This window comes from Loxodonta africana, chromosome 24 (genome assembly GCF_030014295.1).
Source record: "Loxodonta africana isolate mLoxAfr1 chromosome 24, mLoxAfr1.hap2, whole genome shotgun sequence".
Classification (NCBI taxonomy): Eukaryota; Metazoa; Chordata; class Mammalia; order Proboscidea; family Elephantidae; genus Loxodonta; species Loxodonta africana.
The window spans coordinates 27,524,748-27,546,225 of NC_087365.1; the positions used below are offsets into that span (position 1 = coordinate 27,524,748).

The window sequence follows — 21,478 nt, forward strand, 5'->3', positions numbered from 1 at the left end:
ATTGAAGAATAAATTATATCACACTAGACTGCAGAGAACTATCTTCAATAGCAGTCCTTAGCACCCCAAAACAAGCCCGGCTTACAAATGTGATGGCACTCACACACCTGCTAATTTTGTCCTTGAAGATCATATTTCAGTTTTTTTTTTCATTCCCTAGGAATCAAAAGGAATAAAGTTCCTGCCCACTCTGTTCTTTGTTTTGTCTTATTTTAAATTGTGGTTTTATATATATATATGTCATGGATTGAATTGTGCCCCCCAAAATAGCTGTCGACTTGGCTAGGTCATGATTACCAGTATTATGATTGTCTAACATTTTATCATCTGATGTGATTTCCTTATGTGTTGTAAATCCTATCACTATGATGTAGTAAGATGGATTAGCTGCCGTTACATTGATGAGGTCTACAAAATTAGATAGTCTTTTAAGCGAATCTCTTTTGAGATAGAGAAGCCAGCAGAGAGACGTGGGAACCTCATCCCACCAAGAAAGCAGCTCTGGGAGCAGAGCGCATCCTTTGGACCTGAGGTTCCTGTGCTGAGATGCTCCCAGACTAAGGGAAGACTGATGACAAGGACCTTCCTCCAGAGCCGACAGAGAGAGAAAGCCTTCCCTTAGAGCTGGCACCCTGAATTTGGGCTTGTAGGCTACTGGACTGTGAGAGAATAACCTTCTCTTTGTTAAAGGCATCCACTTGTGGCGTTTCTATTATTGCAGCACTAGATGACTAAGACAATATATAAAACAAAACATTTGCCATTTCAACTTTTTTTTTTATTGTGGTAAAATACATGTAAGAAATCATTTCAATAATCTTTTAGTGTACAATAAGTGACAATTACATTCACCATGTTGTGCAACCATCATCACTGTTTGTTTCCAAATTTTCATCATTTTTAACAGAAACTCAGTGTCCCTTAAGCACTAACTTCGCATTTCCCCCTCCCACCTGCACTTGCTCATCACTAATAAAACTTTGATCTCTATGCATTTGCCTATTCTAGAAATTTCATGTAAGTGGGATCACATAGAATTTGTCCTTTTATGTCTGACTTATTTTACGCAGTATAACGCCTTTCAGGTTCATCCATGTCATAGCATTAGTGACTCACTTCTAATGAACAGAATGTGGCAGAATTGGTGGTGTGACTTCTGAGACTAGGGCATAAAAGGCGTTATGAATTTCTCCTTCCTCTCTCACATGCTGTGGGGGAAACCAACTGCTTTGTTGTGAGGACATCCAAGCAGCCGTATGGAAAGGTCCACGTGGAGAGTAATTAAAGTCTTCTGTCAATGGACGCAAGGAACTGAGGCCTCCTTTCAATAGCCATGTGTGTTTGCCATCTTGGAAGCATATGCTCTAGCCTAGTCAAGTCTTCCAATGACTGTAGCCCTGGCTGAGGTCTTGATGGCAATATTCAGAATTTCCTAGCCAGGCCACACCCTAACAATTGATCAACAGAAACTCTGAGATGATAAATGTTTATTATTTTACGCTGCTAAATTTTGGGAGTAATTTGTTATGCAGCAATAGATAAATGCATTTCCTAACATAAACTTACTCTTCATCAGAATGTAGGATAATTTGTGTATGTTTGTGTCAGGTGTTTAGGTATATTAGCAACCACCGGAGGCCTGGCAATAATCACTAGGAGGCCAATGCCTCAGGCACGCTCCCCACTCTTGTTCCTTTCCCCAGGGGCTGGCATAATCCTAAGGCAGCATAATTTTGAAGGCCAGGCATCAATGTGGTGGCCATCTTTGGGTCTTTCAGGCCTCATTGTATTAGATTGCCTACTGAATGCGAAGCAGGCTTTGCAAGGCCAAACATAACCATCCTCATGTGGTCTGCTAGTTTACTACAGTTTGCTAAACCATCCTTATGTAAGTTCTTGGCATGTAGCCACTATTTTCCATCACCAATATAAAACATCTGCCCTCCCACTGCAGGGCACAGAGATCTGGTCTGGTCCTGCTGCCACCCAGAACTTGGCCTTATATGTAAGTCTCCCCAGTAGACTCCTTTTCCACCACACTGGAGTTGCCTGCCTCTTTCTTCAGTCTCTAGGTATCCTCCATTTTTGGAGGCAAATTTCAAGTTACTGGTCCATACCTAGACACCTGGATTCCTGTGTTGAGATCTAGCTAGGTTAGTTTAGGGCCAGAGATTTTCCTCCTAGAAGAAGGTATATGAGACACAGGCAGTTTTGAATTTGGGATTTGGACCTGGCTTCTATGGAGATGAGGCATTTAGAACATCTTTTTAAATTTTCCCTGAAGATAGACAGGGGTGAGATAATTTATCCTGTCTTTTTGGAGAAACTCCATTCTAGATTTTTTGTGAGGTTTTGGTGCTGGGTTAGGAAGGAAACTTGGAAGTTATTTTAAATTGTATAGCTTATGAAATCTCTGTGGTTATCTCCATCTCCCCACCAGGACTTCACCTGAATTTCAGGGTGTGGGGAACTCTCCTGAGAACCTGGAACATAGTTGGGTGGTGGCTGTAACAGTGGGGGTGGCTGGCTGAGGGAGAGGATTCCCTTTAGAACACTCAGACACATGAGGTGAGGGGGTCACTTGGTCCTGAAGCTGCACTGCACTCCTGGGTCTGGGAGCACAGGGTAGAGGGAAATAAGGAGCTTCCTACAAGATATTTGAAAGGTTCTCGACTGTAGCTCCCACCCTGCTAAGCCTTTGCCCTTTCTGGAAAAGTCTTAATGGTCTGGGCTTCCTGGCTAATTTCACCCAGTAGGCATTCTACATAGAGCCACAGTGCCGAAAATGAAGACAACTCAAAGCACTTACTGATGAACGTCAAAGACTAGAGCCTATGGTATGGATTACAATTGAAAGTGAAAAGAAAAAAAAAAAAATGAAAATCTTTACAACTGGATCAGTAATCATCATGATAAACGAAAAAGTAATTGAAGTTGTCAGTGATTTCATTCTAGTTTAATCAACAGTCAACGTCCATGGAAGCAGCAGTTAAAAAATAAAACAATGTATTGCATTGAGCTAATCTGCTGCAAAAAAACTTAAAAGTTTTCAAAAACAAAGATGTCACTCTGATGAATAATGTACACCTGACCCAAGCCATAATCTTTTTAATCACTTTATATGTATATGAAATCTGGACAATGAAAAAGGAAGACAGAAGAGCTGATGCATTCCCGTTGTGGTGTTGGCAAAGAATATTGAATATCCCTGAACTGTCAGTCTTAGAAGAAGACTGACAAATCAGTCTTAGAAGAAGAAATAAAATTAGAATCCTCCTTAGAAGTGAGGATGGTGAGATTTTTGCTTTCCTGCTTGGGACACATTATCAAGAAAGACCAATCAGTAGAAAAGAACATCATGGTTGGTAAAGTGGAGGGTTGGTGAAGGCAGGGGAGGTCCTTGGTGAGATGTATCGACACAGTGGCCAAAACAATGGACTCAAATATAGCAACAATCATGAGAATGGTGCAGACAACCTTTCATTCCGTTATATATGAGGTCACTATGAGTCAGAGCTGACTCAACCGCAACAACAAACAGAATCACCAGAAATAAGGCTCTGAATTTCATCCTTTGCAAAATTCTTCCAAGAAACTATCTTCAAGGTCCCTTATACAAAAAGTACATTATCAAATTCCTTTTAGAATTTAGTGCATGAAAAATTTCTGCCCTAAACATCTTTAAGTTTCCTTCAATTAGGGAAGAACTGTATACTGACATGCTCTTTTGCCGGGCTGCTCAGATGTTCCAATGCATTTTTTGTGCTTAATGGCATCAGCTTCTCTTAGGCCGGGTACTTGGGGGTCATCATCTTTCCCCACAAAGTCTGAACTTTGGTTCATTTGTCTTTATTTTCATCGTCGTCTTGTCCCTTTCATTTAAACCACCTCACTTCCTTTAGTTCGAGGTGATGGCCAGAAATGTGGGCCTCTCTGTATTCACCTCTTAGCTTGTGGAGCTGGCAGAAACCTGCTTCCCAAAAGTGTGCCATGAAAAAAAGTCTATAAGGGGGGTGGTCTCAGCTTTCTTCTTACCTTCTAAACCTTGGAGCCAGGAGAAACCACCATGAGTGCCAGGTACAGAGGTGCCTGACCCAAGGTTATTGGGAAGGGCACTCAGTGGGGTGAAGGTTCCAGCTTCCCTAAAGAGCAGATAAAGTCATTGTTCACCCCTCTTGGTAGCCAACAAGGACCTGAGACTAATTAAAGCTACCACAGTAAATGAGAAGAGAGAGAATGTGTATATATGAGAGGAGACAGGAAGAGAGGACACCAATTAGTGTATGTGTGTGAGACAGTGGGGCCTGAGGATCACCCTTAGAAGTGATGCTCCAGCGAGTCCCAGTTGTCAGGGGGGCGGCCTCTGTGCACTCTTTCTGGAAGCTGACCTCCAAGGATGAGTCTGAGGTAGGGGTTGGCCAGAATCTGGTCTGACTCTAGGGGACTGAGATACAGGGATGTGCCTGTTGGCTGGCAGTGCAGTTCTGCCAGCAGAACTGGAGGTCCCAGCGCCCTGTGCCTTCTTGTCTGGAGTCTGGCTTTGGTGGGAAGAGTCAGGTATGGTCCCTGGAAAATGAACCAAGACAAGAATGATGATGTGGGAGAGTTTGTTCCAGTTTCCTGGCATCAATTTAGAGCTCCCTGAAGCTGCCCTGCAGTACGAGTAGAGTTCTGTCCTGTTTGACCAAGTGAGAGCTCTCAGGTTGCCCTCAGGGGGCTGGCTGCACCTTGGGCTAGTATTTGCATAAGCAGTTGAAGGAGTAGGATCTGTTGCCTGGAGAAGTTAGCTTTGAGCTCTGGCCTTAGCCTAGCCTCAGTCCCAGTTCTCTCAAGTGTGAAACTGGGACAACAATTACAACAGCCTCACAGGGTGGCTGCCAGGGCCAAATACGATTGCAGAGGGGTAGGGACCATGGAAACTATTTGGAATCAGGTCTGATTTCCAGGTCTTTCAGTTACTTGCTTCCTTCTCTTACCCTAACTGCAAGTTAGGGGCAAAGACTGGTCAGCTCTTAATCAAACCCAGTTCCTCTTCTTCTGGGACACAGAAGTAGACTAGGTTTCCCTTGTGGATAGGTGTGGCCATGTGACTGAGTCCCAGACTCTGATGTGCACCACTTGCAAGTGTGTCTCCAGGATCCTCCCCTTGTACCAGTTGGATGCAGGTGCAGCCACAGGCTGGAAGGAGCCTGGGTCCCCACATCGTCACTTGGAAGAAAGTGGCCATCAAGTAAAAGCACCCAATTTGGACTTTACGTGGAGTGAGAAATAAACTTTTATTGAATTTGAGCCTGTTTTTTAGAATAGCTAGAATCATCATAGCTAAAACTTCAAGAAAAAGAAATAAAATGAGGGCAAGTCTACTGGGGATTTTCCAGGCTGGCCATCTTCCTAAGCTCTCCTCCGCACCCTAGTCCCACGTACACGTTCAGATAACTGTTTGATTTTTAAATGGGGACCATCCTTGGAAAATGGGATCATTCCAAAGATGGTCTCTTTCAATTAGACCTGCGATCATTCTCCTTTGAAGCCCGGGAACACTGTCTTTGCAACTTATGTGACCTTGTCTCACATTTCTCTTTTAGATATTCTGTGTTTCTCTTTATTAAGAGAACATAAACTGGTTCTGGCAGGAGTAGCAGCTGTTGGATTCAAATCTTTCTATTTCTCCTCCTAAAAATAAACATTCCAAAAGAGAGAACAAATATCTCTCCCACCACAGGCAGTTATGATCCATTCTCAGCCAACACTCAAGAGTATCTGGAAGATGGGTATGCCAGCCAGATTAAGAAGATCCAGGCAGGCACCAACAGCACTCCTACATTGGATTAAGTAGCCAGACATTAGGAGGATATAATATGGTAACCGACAAAGGAAAGAAAGCGATGAAGGAGACAAAATCATTTCCTAAATGAAGACTAAATTATGAGGAACATAAAGGAGAACAATTGCCATGGGAAACATAGTAAGGAACTTTGTTGTTGGTATTTTTTTTGTTAGGTGCCGGTGAGTTGATTTTGACTTATAGTGACCTCATGTGATAGAGTAGGACTGCCCCATAGTGTTTCCTAGGCTGTAATCTTTATGGGAGCAGATCACCTTGTCTTTCTCCTACGGAGCTGCTAGATGGGTCCGGGCTCTTAACTGTTGTGCCTCTAGGGCTCCTTGTTGATGTTAAACCAAAAACCAAGCCTATTGCCATTGAGTTGATTCCCACTCATAGAGACCCTATAGGACAGAGTAGATCTGCCCCATAGGGTTTCTAAGGCTGTAAATCTTTACTGAAGCCAACTGCCGCAACTCCTGCCTAGCAGCTGGTGAGTTTGAATGGCCAATCTTTCAGTTAGCAACTGAGTGCTTAATCACTGCACCACCAGGGTTTCTGGTGTTGGAGGTGTTAGCTGCCGTCAGTTCGGACCCTGAATCATGGTAACCCAATGCACAATGGAATGAAACACTGTCTGGTCTTGCTCCATCCCCATGATCAGTTGGGGATCTAACCTTTGTGATCTATCGCTGGGACTTTATTCCTAGTCTGTCTTAGCCTGGAAACGCCACCAAAATCTGTCCAGTATCATAGCAACATGAAAGCCTTCACTGAGGGACCAGTGGTGTTTGTGCATGAAGGGCATCGGCCAGGAATTGAACTTGGGTCTCCCCTATGGAACGCAAGAATTCTATCACTGAATGACCATTGCACCTGGTGAGGAACTTAAAAGAATAGAAATGAGAGAAAGACTGCTGTAGAGGTGGTAGTATTTTCCCCATTTCCAGATACTCCTACCCCTACTACTACTACCAGGTAGTATTTATTGATTCTCTCTCTCTGCCGGGAATTCTGTTAAGCGCTTTACATGCATGATCTCATCTCATCTTCCACCCCATGAGGTGGGTGTTATGATTAACCTCATTTTATAGATAAGAAAACAGAACTTCATAACTTGCCCAACTTCATACCACTAATAATTGTCAAAGTCTAATTTCGATCCTAGACTGGTCTGTTTTCACAGTACGTGGTGTTGTAAAATGCACTCATAATGGAATAGAATTTACCTTCTGTGGTGATTTGGAGCTGGGTGGCATTTTTGGAGCTTCCTTTAAGCATGTCCCCTGAATCTTTGACTGTGGCCCTGTCTTTGACAGTCTTATGGCTCTTCTCAACTTCATGGAGCTGCAGAAAAAAAATGAATTGTTGGTCCTGACCAAGGAAGTGGGTGTTTGAGTCTCAGAGCACAGGTGGGTGAAAGCTAGAGAGCAAAGACTCTATTTTCGGTTTTTGGTGGTGGTGATGATTTTGTTAGCTGCCATCAAATCAGCCCTTGACTCATGGTGACCACACGCAATGGAGTGAAACATTGATCGATCCTGTGCCATCCCCATGATTGGTTGTAGATTGGAATATTGTGATCCATTGGGTTTTTATTAGCTGACTTGTGGAAGTAGATCGACAGGCCCTTCTTTCTAGTTCATTTTAGTCTGGAAGCTATTTAGTATCATAGCAACATGCAAACCCCCACTTACAGATGGGTGGTAGCTGCACACTAGGTGCTTTGGCCAGGAACTGAACTCCAGCATTGGAGGTGAGAATTCTACCACCGAAACACCAATGCCCCCCAGTTCTTGGTAACTACCTTAAATCACCTAAGTTGGCAGTCCTCACAACTGACTGGAGAGGAAAGCTTGAGACTCTCAGATTCACATAGTGTTTGAAGGAATATCTGGTCAGGGGAGGGACAGCAACACTTTCGATCCTGTATTTCAGTGGTTTTCTATATCTGGGCAGGAGCCCAGTGAGGTTAACAGAAGGAGTTGTAGATGAGAAACTGGCAGCCAGACAGATGAGATTAGCTCCAGGAGAGGGGGAAAGGGAGCAAGGAGGGGGTGGGCGTTAGGGTCCGCCCTTTAAATTCTACAGGAGGTGGCCGGGGGGTTGGGAGAGTGGAAGAGAGAAGTCAGAGGTCAGAGTCAGCTGGGGTGTTGAGAGAGGCTGCTCAGGAGACCTCTTACACCAAGGGGCACAAGTAATATGTTGTTTGGACAAAAGCATTTCTTTTTTTTAATCTGTAGGAGTTATTGTAAGTACTGGGTTTATTATGTATGTGCGTTGGTTGAATCCATTAAACTTCCTCTGTTCTTCAGCAACCTCTCATAATTTAAATTATTATTGTTATGCACCCCCAAGTACTTCTAGAACATACACGCGTGGTGTTGAACCTCGAAGGCTACTTCTTGTAATACAGCTGTTTTTAGATTTCGTTTAGAAGGAAGCCATTTAGCAAATGCAACTGGACTTGCAGAGCAAATTAGAAAAAAAAGCAAACATGACGTCTTTTTACCCTCCAGAATGAAGCTTCTGCCAGACTCACCGCTTGGATTTTCTTCCTCAGCAGGGCATTAGCTCGGGCAAGGCTTTTGGAAACTGAGTTCAGGTAGTAGATGGCCAGGCTGCAAGAGAGAAGCCTCTTTTGGTCCTACCATCTTGGAAAGAACCCATGCCTTTCCCAAGGAGCCAAGGCAGAAATTCCTGGAACAGGTGCAGGGCCTTTGCCTTGGGGCAGGGGGGTTATCCTACCATCCGAAGTTCCCCACTTGACCTGGGGAATGTCCTAAAGGCCTCTGTTCCCTGCTTCTCCCTTCTCTATTCTATTGAGTGTGGCCATGACCTATATGTCTCTAGCTCTCAAAGTCCTCAATAAGGGTTAGCCTAAAGGATCGCTCCTCTTCTGGGCAGTCTGAAGAGATTGGCGTGTGGCAGGGTTTCCTGCCTGCAAAAGAAGTCACTCCCATTTCCTGGGCTCCTGCCCTGTGCTGAGCTCTATGCCATGTGCATACACACCCACATCTCATTGGTTTTGATGCAAACATCATGAAGTAGGAAGGATGAGCCCCACCTCTACAGATGAGTATCTGAAATTCAGACAGATTAAGTAACTTGCCCAAGGTCATCCATCCCTTGCTATTCTGTCTTGGTTGCTGTCAATTCGAATTGACTCATGGCGACCTCACGTGTGTCAGATTAGAAGGGCACTCCATGGGTTTTCAATGGCTACTTTTTCATAAGTAGATTGTTACAGAGGGTTTATAGGTACTGTCAGTGCCATCCATGTCCCTTGGACACTATCAGTTTGGTCCCTGAAAGACTTGCCACTACTAGTACCTCTGTGCCTGAACCTTTCCTCCCAAATGCCCCCGCTACCTCCTCTACTCCCCCAGAAGCCATTCTATCCATGAACGCAGCTGGTCAAAATTGCCGGGAATTAACATTCCACCTCCTAGCAGCCTTCAACCAATGACTTTGGGAGCTGGTCTTCAAATGCCCCAAGTCCCTACCTTTAGAGTGGGTAACTCTGAGGCATATGTTCTACGCTGTCTCCCAGTGTTCTCCAGCAGGATCAGATCAGCAAGTGGTAGTGATACTAACAATGAACCTTCCCTTCCCTATCTCACTTCCCCACCCACCTACTCAATAAACTAATTGAATTTGAACCTTTTGATTAATTTGTATTTTATTTTTAACAGCCACATTGGACAGTTCAGCTCTAGTGAGAAGAGTCAGGGTGTTAATACAGGCCTGTGTGTCCCCCAGCTAATAAACAGGGGATCAAGTGTTTGAACCAGGAACTTCAAATCCCAGAGTCTGCTTCTGGAGAATTCAGACTAACACAGAAGGCAAGAAAGAAGGACCTGTCAAGCAACAGCTCAATCATGAAGGGAAGCTTCCATGCAGCAGAGCCATGGGCCCTGGTCAACTTACAACATCAGCAGGATGGCTGGAATGATCAGGCCTGGATTGGCGAGGAAAGCAAAGATCTTTCCCAGAAAGGTTGGGAAATCGTTTTCAATGGTCTCGTGGATGACGTCGTACATTCTGTTTTTCCCACTGTAAAGAGGAGAGAATGGGCTTCAGCGTACTGAGAAGCCCATGTGGCACACAGAATCATATCTATGCCCCATGGGTCGAAAGACACCACTCACCACTGCTTTCCTGGAAGACCCAGAGCTCTGCTGCAGATGGGCTGTAAGTAAAAAAAATGCCCCACAAGGGACTGTCATTTTGACTAGAGCTGGGTCAGCACACTGGCTCACCAGTTTCATGTCCTTGGTACCCAACAACTTCTCAAGCCACATTGGTGTTCTGTGCCTGACACATTCCTGATAAAGATAAAAATGGACTTTTTCCTACGTTCTAATGGGGAGAAATTTGCCTATGATGTAGCTACAAGACCAACATGGAGCTTCCTCCAGGTCCCTTGACATGGAAATTGTTCTCCAGAGGCCGATATTATGAACAAGCTCGTGATGTCTCTCAAAAATACCTACAGTTAGTCTTTAGGTTATAATTCTAGGATTAGAACTGACTCCTGGACAGTTCACAATGGTATTTATGATTTTCTTCAAATACCTAAGAACTTCTATGCAGAGTGACTTCCACTAATGCCTGCCTGGAAACCACTGGACTCTGCTGGCTCTTGGTTGCCGGTTTTGACACCAAGAAGTGGACTTTGGGATTTGGAATTTCTGGTTTGAATCCTTGCTCCCCCATTTATTAGCTGAGGGACACACATGCTCGTGTTCACACCCTGACTCTCCTCACAAGAGCTGCACTGTCCAATGTGGCTATTAGAAACAAAATAAAAATTAATCAAAATAAAAAATTCGGTTCCTTAGTCTCACTAGCAACATTTCAAATGCTCAATATGGCTAGAAGCAACTATGTTGGAAGAGCAGATGTCGAATAATGCTATCATTACAGAAAATTCTACTGGACAGTGTTGCAGAAATTTGAGATCTTTGGGCAAGACACAGAACATTTTCTTGACCTAGTTTTATCATCTGTATAATAATATAGCATAGTATAGTATTACAAGTATAATAATAGTACTTTTCTCAGAAGATTGTTTAGAGGATACAGAAGTGAATTCATTAAAAAAAACACTTAATATGGCACTGGTAAGTTATAAGAGTCCTCCAAAATGTTGCAGCGAGCAGCCTCATTTTTCTCTTGTATAAAGTGTAGATCAGGAGTTGACAAACTATGGCCTTTGGGCCAAATCCAGCTTGCAAACTGTTTTTGTATGGCTTGTGAGCTAAGAATGATTTTCACATTTTTAAATGACTGAAAAAAAATCAAAAGGAGAATAATGTTTTGTGCCTCGTAAATGTGGAAATCTGAAATTAAAATTTCAGTATCTGTAATTAATGCTTTACTGGAGCACAGCCATGCTCAGTGATTTACGTATTGTCTATGGCTGCTTTCATGCTACAATGACAGAGATGAGGAATGTGCCAAAGACCACTGGTGGCCCTCATTGTTTAGCACTGCTGTGCAGCACACTACAAATCTCAATGAGGCAGTTACAACAGCATTTCAAGTGAAATGCATATTGCCAAATCATGACATTTAATTAATTTTTTTTATTACCAGAGCATACTCATCATGTCAACACAAGAAAAGAAGAGGAAAGTGAACTTCCAATATCATGCTTTTAAGGCACAGTCAAGTGTGGCTTATTGTGTTATCAGATTAGATGGTGTTATGGATTGAATTGTGTCCCCCTAAAATATGTGTTGTAAATCCTAACCCCTATGCCTGTGGTTATAATCCCATTTGGGAATGGGTTTATGAGGCAGGTTTATGTTAATGAGGCAGGATTAGTGTAAAATGTGTCTCTTTTGAGACATAAAAGAGATTACAGTGGCAGGTGAAAAACAGAGGTGGAAGAAGAAAGATGCCATGCCACATGAAGATCACCAAGGAGCCAAGGAATAGAAGCTGAAGAGTCAAGGACCTTCCCCCAGAGCCAACAGAGAGAGAAAGCCTTCCCCTAGAGCCTGTGGCCTGAATTCGGACTTCTAGCCTTCTGAACTGTGAGAAAATAATTTTCTTAAAGACATCCACTTGTGGTGTTTCTGTAATAGCAGCACTAGATGACTAAGGTGGTATACTAATTTCTAGTGCAGCTGTAACAAATTGTCACAAATTTTGTGACTTAATACATATTTATTCCTTCACAGTTTCGGAGGCTAGAGGTCCAAATTGGCTTCACTGGGCCAAAACTAAGGTGTCAGCAGAGTTGTACTCCCTCTAGAGGCTCTAGGAAAGGATCCATTTCCTTGCTTTTTCCAGATTCTAGAGTTGCGTTCCTTGCATTCTTTGGCTCATGGCCCTTCCTCCATTTTCAAAGCCAGCAGTATAACATCTTCAAATCTCTGTCTTCTTCCATGGTCAACATCACTTTCTGTTCTTCTATAGTCAAACCTCCATCTGCCTCCCTCCTGTTAGGAGGTGAGAGGTTAAGTACCACAAGAACACTTGTGCTTACATTTAGGGCCCAGCCAGATAATCCAGGATAATCTCCCCAGCTCAAGATCCTTAATTTAATCACATTAGCAAAGACCTTTTTGTCATGTAAAGTAACATTCACAGGTTCCAAGGACTAGGACCTGAAAATCTTTGGGGGCCATTATTCAGCCTACCAGAGATGAGAAAGCATTGTGCTTACCATGCAATGACACTATAAACCAAACCAAACCTTTGCTGTTGACTCGATTCCAACTCATGGTGACCTAACAGGACAGAGTAGAACTGTCCCATAGGGTTTCTAAGGAGCAGCTAGCAGATTCAAGCTGCTGACCTTTAGGTTAGCAGTCGGGCTCTTAACCATTGTGTAAACAGGCCTGCACAATGACACTATAGCTGTGCTAAAAGGATACTGTATGCATTGACATTACCAGACTAGCATGCAGCACATTATTCCCACCTCACAGGAAAGTAATGGTCAGAAAAAAATGGAAAATTTAAAACAGTATCGCATTACAGTAGAATTTCTTTAAAAGACAAAAAATAAAAATGAAGCTGAAACCAAAGTTATTTTCCAAGTAGCTCATTTATTAGCTAAGTAAGGAAAGCCACTTACTGAATGTGATTTAATTACGCTGTGTTTCATTGTAGCGGCTGAAGAAATGCATCCAATGAAAATAAACTTTTTAAAGACTTTCAAACAAGATCAGTTTCTTGGACAGTTAGGACACTGAGAGCAATGGCCTATAAAAAAACAAGGCAAATGATTCCAAGTGGTTTTCCTTGGCCCTTGTTTGATGAGTTGACAGATGTTACTGACACTGCTCAGTTATTTATTTGAGGAGTTAAAGTCAAGTTTGAAGTGACTGAAAAATTAGTCTCTATGAATAGTCTGTGTGGAACAAATATGGGTGAGAATATTTTCAAAGAAGTTGAGAAAATACTTGTTCAGTACAACCTGAAGTAGAATCTGCTAAGATGTGCAACAACTGATAATGGTCCAAATATGTATACAGTAGAAAAAGACTAAATTGGACAAAATTACAAAGCTTGTGAAATCTTAGGTGTTTAAAATCTATGGCTATTCATCATATTAGTCATCAAAAGATAATTTGTAAAAAATAGTTGAACGTATCATGTGGGATTGAACTAGTAGTAGTGTCAATGGTGAACTTTATTTACTCTCATGACTTAACCATTTTCAATTTTGTAAATTTTTGTCAGGAATAGAAGCTGAATATCTTTACTTGCCCTACCACATAGCAGTTCAATGGCTTAGCAGTAGTAAAACTTTTTTGTGTGTGTGATTTTTTGAGTTTGGGTTAGAGATTGAAAATTTTCTGAATGAGAAGAACTGCCTCTCAACCACTATTATTGAGCACTGAATGGCTTTGGAAATGAGCTTTTACTACAGGCTTGATAGTGTTTCTTCATAAATTCAAGCTAAAATCACAAGACTAAACAGTGCTTACATGTGAAACTTACATTGTGGTAAAGTCTTTTTGAAAAACTCATGTCTGAATCATAAATAATGCTAAGTGCTCTATACATTTTCAATGCTCTCAAAAGTTAATACAAGAATAAAATTTCGATTCCCAAACATATTTGGAGTGGGTATATTTCCTTAGCTCAAACTACAGTTCCAGCAGTATTTTCCCAACCTCAATACGAGTGCAAAGGAAATCTCCTTATTTTAAAATCCAGTTATTTGTTCAACTGAAGATCTCCCATGTAATTCAATTGGACGTGATTAATCTGCAACATAATGACATGCTAAACAGCAATTATCAACAACAGATCTAACAGATCTTATAGAATTCTATAAATGCCTTCCAAGGGATGAATATGCTCAATTAAAATCAGGCTTGTGGATTCATATCAGTTATCTGGGAGTGCCTATCTGTGTGGAAAGACATTTTCCAAAGCTAAATACATAAAATCTCATTACAGGTCAGCATTAGCAGATGAACATTTGCAATCAATTTTGATGATAGAGAACACTAATTTTGAACCACTATTATGCGAAATATTATCCCTCCCCTAAACATGAATTCCATTCTTCTCATTGGTAGACCTGTATTGTAAAAAAATATATATACTCTATCACTATATTGACATCTTTGCTTTTAATACTTTAAAGAGGTCTTTTGCGGCAGATTTGCCCAATGCAATTTGTCTTTTGATTTCTTGACTGCTATTTCCATGGGTGTTGACTGTGGATCCAAGTAAAACAAAATCCTTGACAACTTCAATCTTTTCTCCACTTACCATGATGTTGCTTCTTGGTCCATTTGTGAGGATTTTTGTTTTCTTTATGTTGAGGTGTAATCCATACCGAAGGCTTTGATCTTCATCAATAAGTGCTTCAAGCCCTCTTCACTTTCAGCAAGCCAGGTTGTGTCATCTGCATATTGCAGGTTGTTAATGAGTCTTCCTCCAATCCTGATGCACTGTTCTTCTTCATATAGTCTGGCTTCTTGGATTATTTGCTCAACATACAGATTGAATAAATATGATGAAATGTTCTGTTCGAATGACTGCCTCTTGGTCTATGTACAGGCTCCTTAAGAGCACAATTAACTGTACTGGAATTCCCATTCTTTGTAATGTTATTCATACTTTGTTGTGATCCACACAGACGAATGCCTTTGCGTAGTCAATAAAACACAAGTAAACATCTTTCTGGTATTCTCTGCTTTCAGCCAGGCTCCATCTGACAGCAGCAATGATATCCCTCATTTCACATCCTCTTCTGACTTCGCCTTGAATTTCTGGCAGTTTCCTATCGATGTACTGCTGCAACCGGTTTTGAATGATCTTCAGCAAAATTTTACTTGCTGGCGATATTAATGATATTGTTCAATAATTTCCACATTCTGTTGGATCACCTTTCTTTGGAATAGGCATAAATATGGATCTTTTCCAGTAAATTGACCAGGTAGCTGTCTTCTAATTTCTTGGCACAGACGAATGAGCACTTCCAGTGCTGTATCCATTTGTTGAAACATTTCACTTGATATTCCATCAGTTGCTGGAGCCTTGTTTTTGCCGATGTCTTCAGTGCAGCTTGGACTACTTCCTTCAGTTCCATTAGTTCTTGGTCATATGCTACCTCCGGAAATAATTAAATGTCAACCAATTCTTTTTGGTACAGTGACTCTGTGTATTCCTCCTGTTTTCTTTGGGTGCTTCCTGCGTTGTTCAGTATTTTGCCCATGAAATCCCTCATACTGTAACTCAAAGCTTCAATTTTTTCTTCAGTTCTTTCAGCTTGAGAAATGCCAAGCATGTTCTTCCCTTTTGATTTTCTAACTGCAGGTCTTTGCAATACTTTGTCTTCTCGAGCCACCCTTTGAAATCTTCTGTTCAGCTCTTTTACTTCATCATTTCTTTCTTTGGCTTTAGCTACTCAACATTCAAAAGCAAGTTTCAGAGTCTCTTCTGACATCCATTTTGGTCTTTTCTTTTTTTAATTCTTTTTAATGACCTCTTGCTTTCTTCATGTGTGATGTCCTTGATGTTGTTCCACAAATCGCCTGGTCTTCAGTCGATGTGTCAAATCTATTCTTGAGATGGTCTCTAAATTCAAGTGGGATAAACTCAAGGTCATACTTTAGCTCTCATGGACTTGTTCTAATTTTCTTCAGCTTCAACTTGAGCTTGCATATGAGCAATTGATGGTCTGCTTTGCAGTTGGCCCCCAGCCTTGTTCAGACTAAGTTGATAATGAGTTTTTCCATTGTTTTTTTCACAGATGTAGTTGATTTGATTCCTGTATATTCCATCTGGTGAGGTCCAGGTGTATAGTCGCCATTTATGTTGTTGAAAAAAGATATTTGCAATGAAGAAGTCATTGGTCTTGCAAAATTCTATCATGCAATCTCTGGCATCCATTTCTATCACCAAGGCCATATTTTCCAAACACTGATCCTTCTTTGTTTTCAACTTTTGCATTCCAATCACCGATAAGTATCAATACACACTGATTGCATGTTTGATCAATTTCAGACTGCAGAAGTTGGTAAAAATCTTCAGTTTCTTCATCTTTGGCCTTAGTGTTGATGCTTAAATTTGAATAATAGTTGTATTAACTGGTCTTCCTTGTAGGCTTATGGATATTATTCTATCACTGACAGCGTTGTACATCAGGATAACACAAACAACCCAGTGCCTTTAGATCTTGAAATGTTCTTTTTGACGATGGATGAATGCGATGCCATTCCTCTTCAATTTGTCACTCCCAGCATAGTAGACCATGCTTGCCCGATTCAAAGTGGCCAATACCAGTTCATTTCAGCTCATGAAGGCCTAGTATATCAATGTGCATTCTATTTCATTTTTGGTGATTTCTGATATCACTTTAAGGACTAAAGTGTGCCTGATCCAAGTCATGATGTTTCCAATCGCCTCATATGCATGTGAAAGCTGGGCAATTAATAAGGAAGAATAAAGGAGAATTGACGTCCTTGAATTATGGTGATGGTGAAGTCCATCAAATATACCATGGACTGCCAAAAGAACAAACGTATCTGTCTTGGACAAAGTATAGCCAGGATGCTCCTTAGAAGCAAGGCTGGCGAGACTCATCTCACAATCTTTGGACATGTTATCCGGAAGGATCAGTCCCTGGAAAAGGACATTATGCTTGGTAAAGCAGAGGGTCAGCGAAAAAGAGAAAGACCCTCAACGAGATAAAGTGACACAGTGTCTACAACAATGGGCTCAAGCATGACAATGATTGTGCAGGACTGGGCAATGGTGCAGGACTGGGCAATGTTTCGTTCTTTTGGACGTAGGGTTGCTATGAGTCAAAACCGACTGGACTGCACCTAACAATAATTATCATATTTTGAATTTGCCAATAAAAACTTTGTGGACATTTATTTTGTCTTTTGCTATATAAAAAAAAAAATTTTTTTTTATATAACAAAAGACAAAATATTTATAAGTACCTACATAATATCCCTGATTTTACTTCTTTACCTGCAAAGTCTAAAATGTTTACTATCATCTCTTTATAGAAAAAGTTTGCTGATCAAGGGGTAGATAATGCTTCCCAACTCACAGCACTGTTATAAGGATTAAATACACGCCTCATGCAATGCCTGGCAAAAACCAGTCATTCAAGATACTTTGGCTACTTCCTTATCACAACCACTGTCCCCTTCACTGAGAAGTGAATGATCACGTTGGGTTCCTGGCACCTTTCTTTCTTCTGCCTTCCCTCTGGCCAGCTATAAGGCCTGTTGATAGAATTCAACAAACCAGGGAGATAAGGGAAAGGAAGTTCGAATCAGCCCTTATCTCCCTTAGAAGTCAAAAGATTAGAGAGATCCTCAGGCCAATAGGGTGAAATGCTGACCAATGCACAGTCCATGTCCACAGGTTTGTTCAGTGGGCTGGAAATTATATATCTATATATATATATTATATACATATTATTTTATGTTATTCTATATATATAAAACTTTAATTCCTGTAATAAGAATATTAAGCAGTTTCACTGTGAGCACCAGTTGCCCCCCAACTTGGGCAGGACTCAGGCTTAACAAACTCATATGCCCCTTTCTATGAACCCACATACTCCTCTATGCACTTTACAAAAACACGCTTAATCCTCATAACAACTCTAAGACATAGGCACTACTATTATTTCCATCTTATAAGCAATGAATCTTTGGTGCAGAGAATTTAAATAAGTTGCTCGAGATCACCCAGCTGGTAAATGGCAGAGCTGACTTCAGATTCCATGCCCTAAACCAGGAGGTAACCAGTAGCAAACTTTCTCTGAAAAAGGCTAAATAATAAAGATTTTAGGCTTTATGGGCCAGATCATCTCTGTTGCAACTTCTCATATCTGCTGATGTAGGGAGTAGGCAGCCGTAGACAATATGTAAGTGAATGGACATGGCTGTGTTCCAATAAAACTTTATTTACAAAAACAAGTGGCCATCTGGATTTGGCCCATGGGCTATAGTTTGCCAACCCTTACTTTTTTTCCCCCTTTTTTAAAAATGTATTGTACTTTAAGTGAAAGTTTATAAATCAAGTCAGTCTTTCATACATAAACTTATATACACCTTGCTATGTACTCCTAGCTGCTCTTCCCCTAATGAGACAGTACACTCCTTTTCTCCACCCTGTATTCCCAGTGTCCATTCAACCAGCTCCTGTTCCCCTCTTCTCATCTCAGCTCCAAACAGGAGCTTCCCACATAGTCTCATGTGTCTACTTGAGCCAAGAAGCTCACTCCTCACCACTATCATTTTCTATCTTATAGTCCAGTCTAATCCCTGTCTGAAGAGTTGGCTTCGGGAACGGTTCCAGCCTGGGGCTAACAGAAGGTCCAGGGACCATGACCTCTGGGGTCCCGCTAGTCTCAGTCAGACAATTAAGTCTGGTCTTTTTATGAGAATTTGAGGACTGCATCCTACTGTTCTCCTGCTCCATCAGAGATTCTCTGTGTGTTCCCTGTCAGAGCAGTCATCAGTTGTAGCCGGACACCATCTGGTTCTTCTGGTCTCAGCCTGATGTGGTCTCTTGTTTATATGGCCCTTTCTGTCTCTTGGGCTCATAATTACCTTGTGTCTTTGGTGTTCTTTATTCTCCTTTGCTCCAGGTAGGTTGAGACCAATTGATGCATCTTAGATGGCTGCTTGCTAGCATTTAAGATGCCAGATGCCAATCACTAAAGTGGCCAACCCTTGCTTTTAACCACATTATACAATGCTGCCCACGTCATTCATTTATGCTACCAGCCTGGCTGCTGTATGCATTTGATCTGGTCAGAGCCCTAACTCCCTCCCTGTACAAATGAGTTCTTGCTCACTGTGAGGGATCTGGTTTGAGCATCTACCATACATAAGGCATTCTCTTTTAGACACAAAGCATGAAAAAAAAGGCAAAAATCACTGCTGTCAGTATTTATATCCGATGGTAGAGACAGACAACAAACAAGACAAATAAGCCATGATGGTTAAAATTGTGTGTCAACTTGGCTAGGCCATGATCCTCAGTGTTTTGGCAGTCATATAACGTTGTGATCACTTCCCTGTTGAGATTTGATATGAGATCACCCCCATGATGGAATCTGCTGTGGGTAGCAATCAGTTGAAAGGGAGTTTCCTTGGGCGTGTGGCCTGCATCCCAATATAAGTGGGCATTTTAGCTTTTGTCTGCTCTGGATCCCACAGCTGGCTCTTGTTCATCTGACCTCCAGTTCTTGGGACTTGAGCTAGCAGCTTATCTGCTGATCTTGGGTTTTCCAGCCCCTGCAGCTACATGAATCAGGAGAATACTTGCATTCTTTCCTGCCAGTCTTGGGATTCATCGATCTTTACAGCCTGTGAGCAAGAGCCCTGCTCTCTGGCCTGCTGATCTTGGGTTTGCCAGCCCCTGTGGCTATCTGAATCAGGAGAGGACTCTATCCTGATCCACAGACTTGGGATGTTCCAGCCTTTACAACCGCATAAGCCATTTCCTTGATATAAATCTCTCTCTATATACATACTTATACACTTTACTGGTTTTGCTTCTCTAGAGAACCCAGCCTAAGACATAAGCAAAAGGTATGGTATGGTATGTTAGATGGTGATACAGGCAAAAGAGATACAATAAGCAGAAACAGTGATACAAAGTATGTGTGCGTATGTGACATTTTAGTTAGGGTCACTAGGGAAAGCCTCACTGAGGTGACCTTTGAGTAAAGGCCTGAAGCAAGTGAGAGGACAGCTAAAGATGACTGAGGGATGAGCGTTCCAGCCATAGGTGGGTTTTGAGCAGAGGAGTGAGAGTTCCATTTTCAGGTGCTTTCTTCTCCTATCTGGTGTGGATTGTCAGGGTCCCTCAGGGTAGCGGGTGAGGTAAGTGTGGGGCAGATGGCGATGGCCAGGCACAGCACAGGCCAGCTTACTGGCCTCTTGCCTGGGGAGACATGTGCAGCCTGAGCTAAGGGCTGCTGGCATTGGCACCCAGAACCTCACCCTCCAGAACCAACAGAGACTTCTACCACGTGGTCCCCCTTCAGCTTGCATCCCAGGCCTTCTACAGTTCAGCATGTTCCTGGCACTCTAGATCTACCACCCTGCCCCACTTTTCCTTCTGTGGGAATTTCTGCTCCAGCTGGCTTGTGCTCTGCTGTGAACAGCCCTGCAAACATCTCTTCTGGGCTCCCATGCACTCACTGTGGGGGCACCAGCCACAGGCCTTCCTTCTAGATAAGTCCCTTATAAACTAAAAAGTACCCAAACAGCATCTCCCAAAGTGTGTTTTCCATGCTGATAGGCAGGGCTGGGACTGGAGGGAGGAGTCTGGGGTAAACCACTTAAGGGTTCTCACTCTCAGGGTTGTGTAAGTGCAAAGTCAACACCCACTTGCCTCACCCTGGTCACTTTCCTAGTAGGCGTTACATGAAGAAAGGATCCTGCACTCAATAGGGATGTGAATACTGGCTGAAATACATTATCTCACTGCATGTTTCTTCAAGCTTTTGATAAGGGAATGTGCACTATTTCAGGCGAGAAAGGTAAATATGAAGGGCAGCATGTTCTAGACTGCTCTACCCACAGAACTCCTTTTTATGGTGTAGATAGAAGACTTCGTCTTCCAAGGACTACGCACTTGGAAAGAGCAGTAGATGCACATTATTGCTCAATACCTCCTTGTATAATTATTTATCTTTTTACATGATATCTAACCTCTTAAACTTGTTTGACCTCTACCCCTGAACCCATAGTACTAGCAAATGCCCTGCAGAGTGAAGAGGCCCAGTTAAGAATCTCAGTGGAGAGTCGACTACAGCTGCTTCATATTTGAATGGCACTTGTAAATTTACAGTCATTTAATCCTCAGAGGGAGCCCTGGTGGCACAGTGGTTAAGAGCTACAGCTGCTAACCAAAAGGCTGGCAGTTTGAATCCATCAACCGCTCCGTGGCAACCCTACAGGGCAGTTCTACTCTTCCTCATAGGGTCACTATGAGTTGGAATCAACTCGACGGCAACGGGTTAATCTTTGGAATATCTCCCCCATTACTCAACCTATGGTAAAGTAATCCAGGGCAGTGGATTACCTATATATTAAAATGTTTTCCCAGTTACCATTGAGTTGATTCTGACTCATGGCAACCCCATGTGTGTCAGAGTAGAACAGTGCACCATAGAATTTTCAAGGTTGTGAT

General features: G+C 42.2%; 1 protein-coding gene across 1 annotated transcript in view; it reads right to left on the reverse strand.

Moving 5' to 3' along the window:
• Positions 1-4,288: 4,288 nt before the first annotated feature.
• TMC2 (transmembrane channel like 2) overlaps positions 4,289-21,478 on the reverse strand; it is a 135,998-nt gene continuing 118,808 nt past the window's right edge. Inside the window, exons 17-20 of the mRNA XM_010591820.3 lie at positions 9,755-9,880; positions 8,367-8,445; positions 7,054-7,171; positions 4,289-4,566 (exon numbers count right to left, since the gene is read on the reverse strand). Of these exons, the coding sequence (XP_010590122.2) occupies positions 4,349-4,566; positions 7,054-7,171; positions 8,367-8,445; positions 9,755-9,880 (541 nt within the window). The 3' untranslated portion in view covers positions 4,289-4,348. The remainder of the gene's footprint in view (positions 4,567-7,053; positions 7,172-8,366; positions 8,446-9,754; positions 9,881-21,478) is intronic.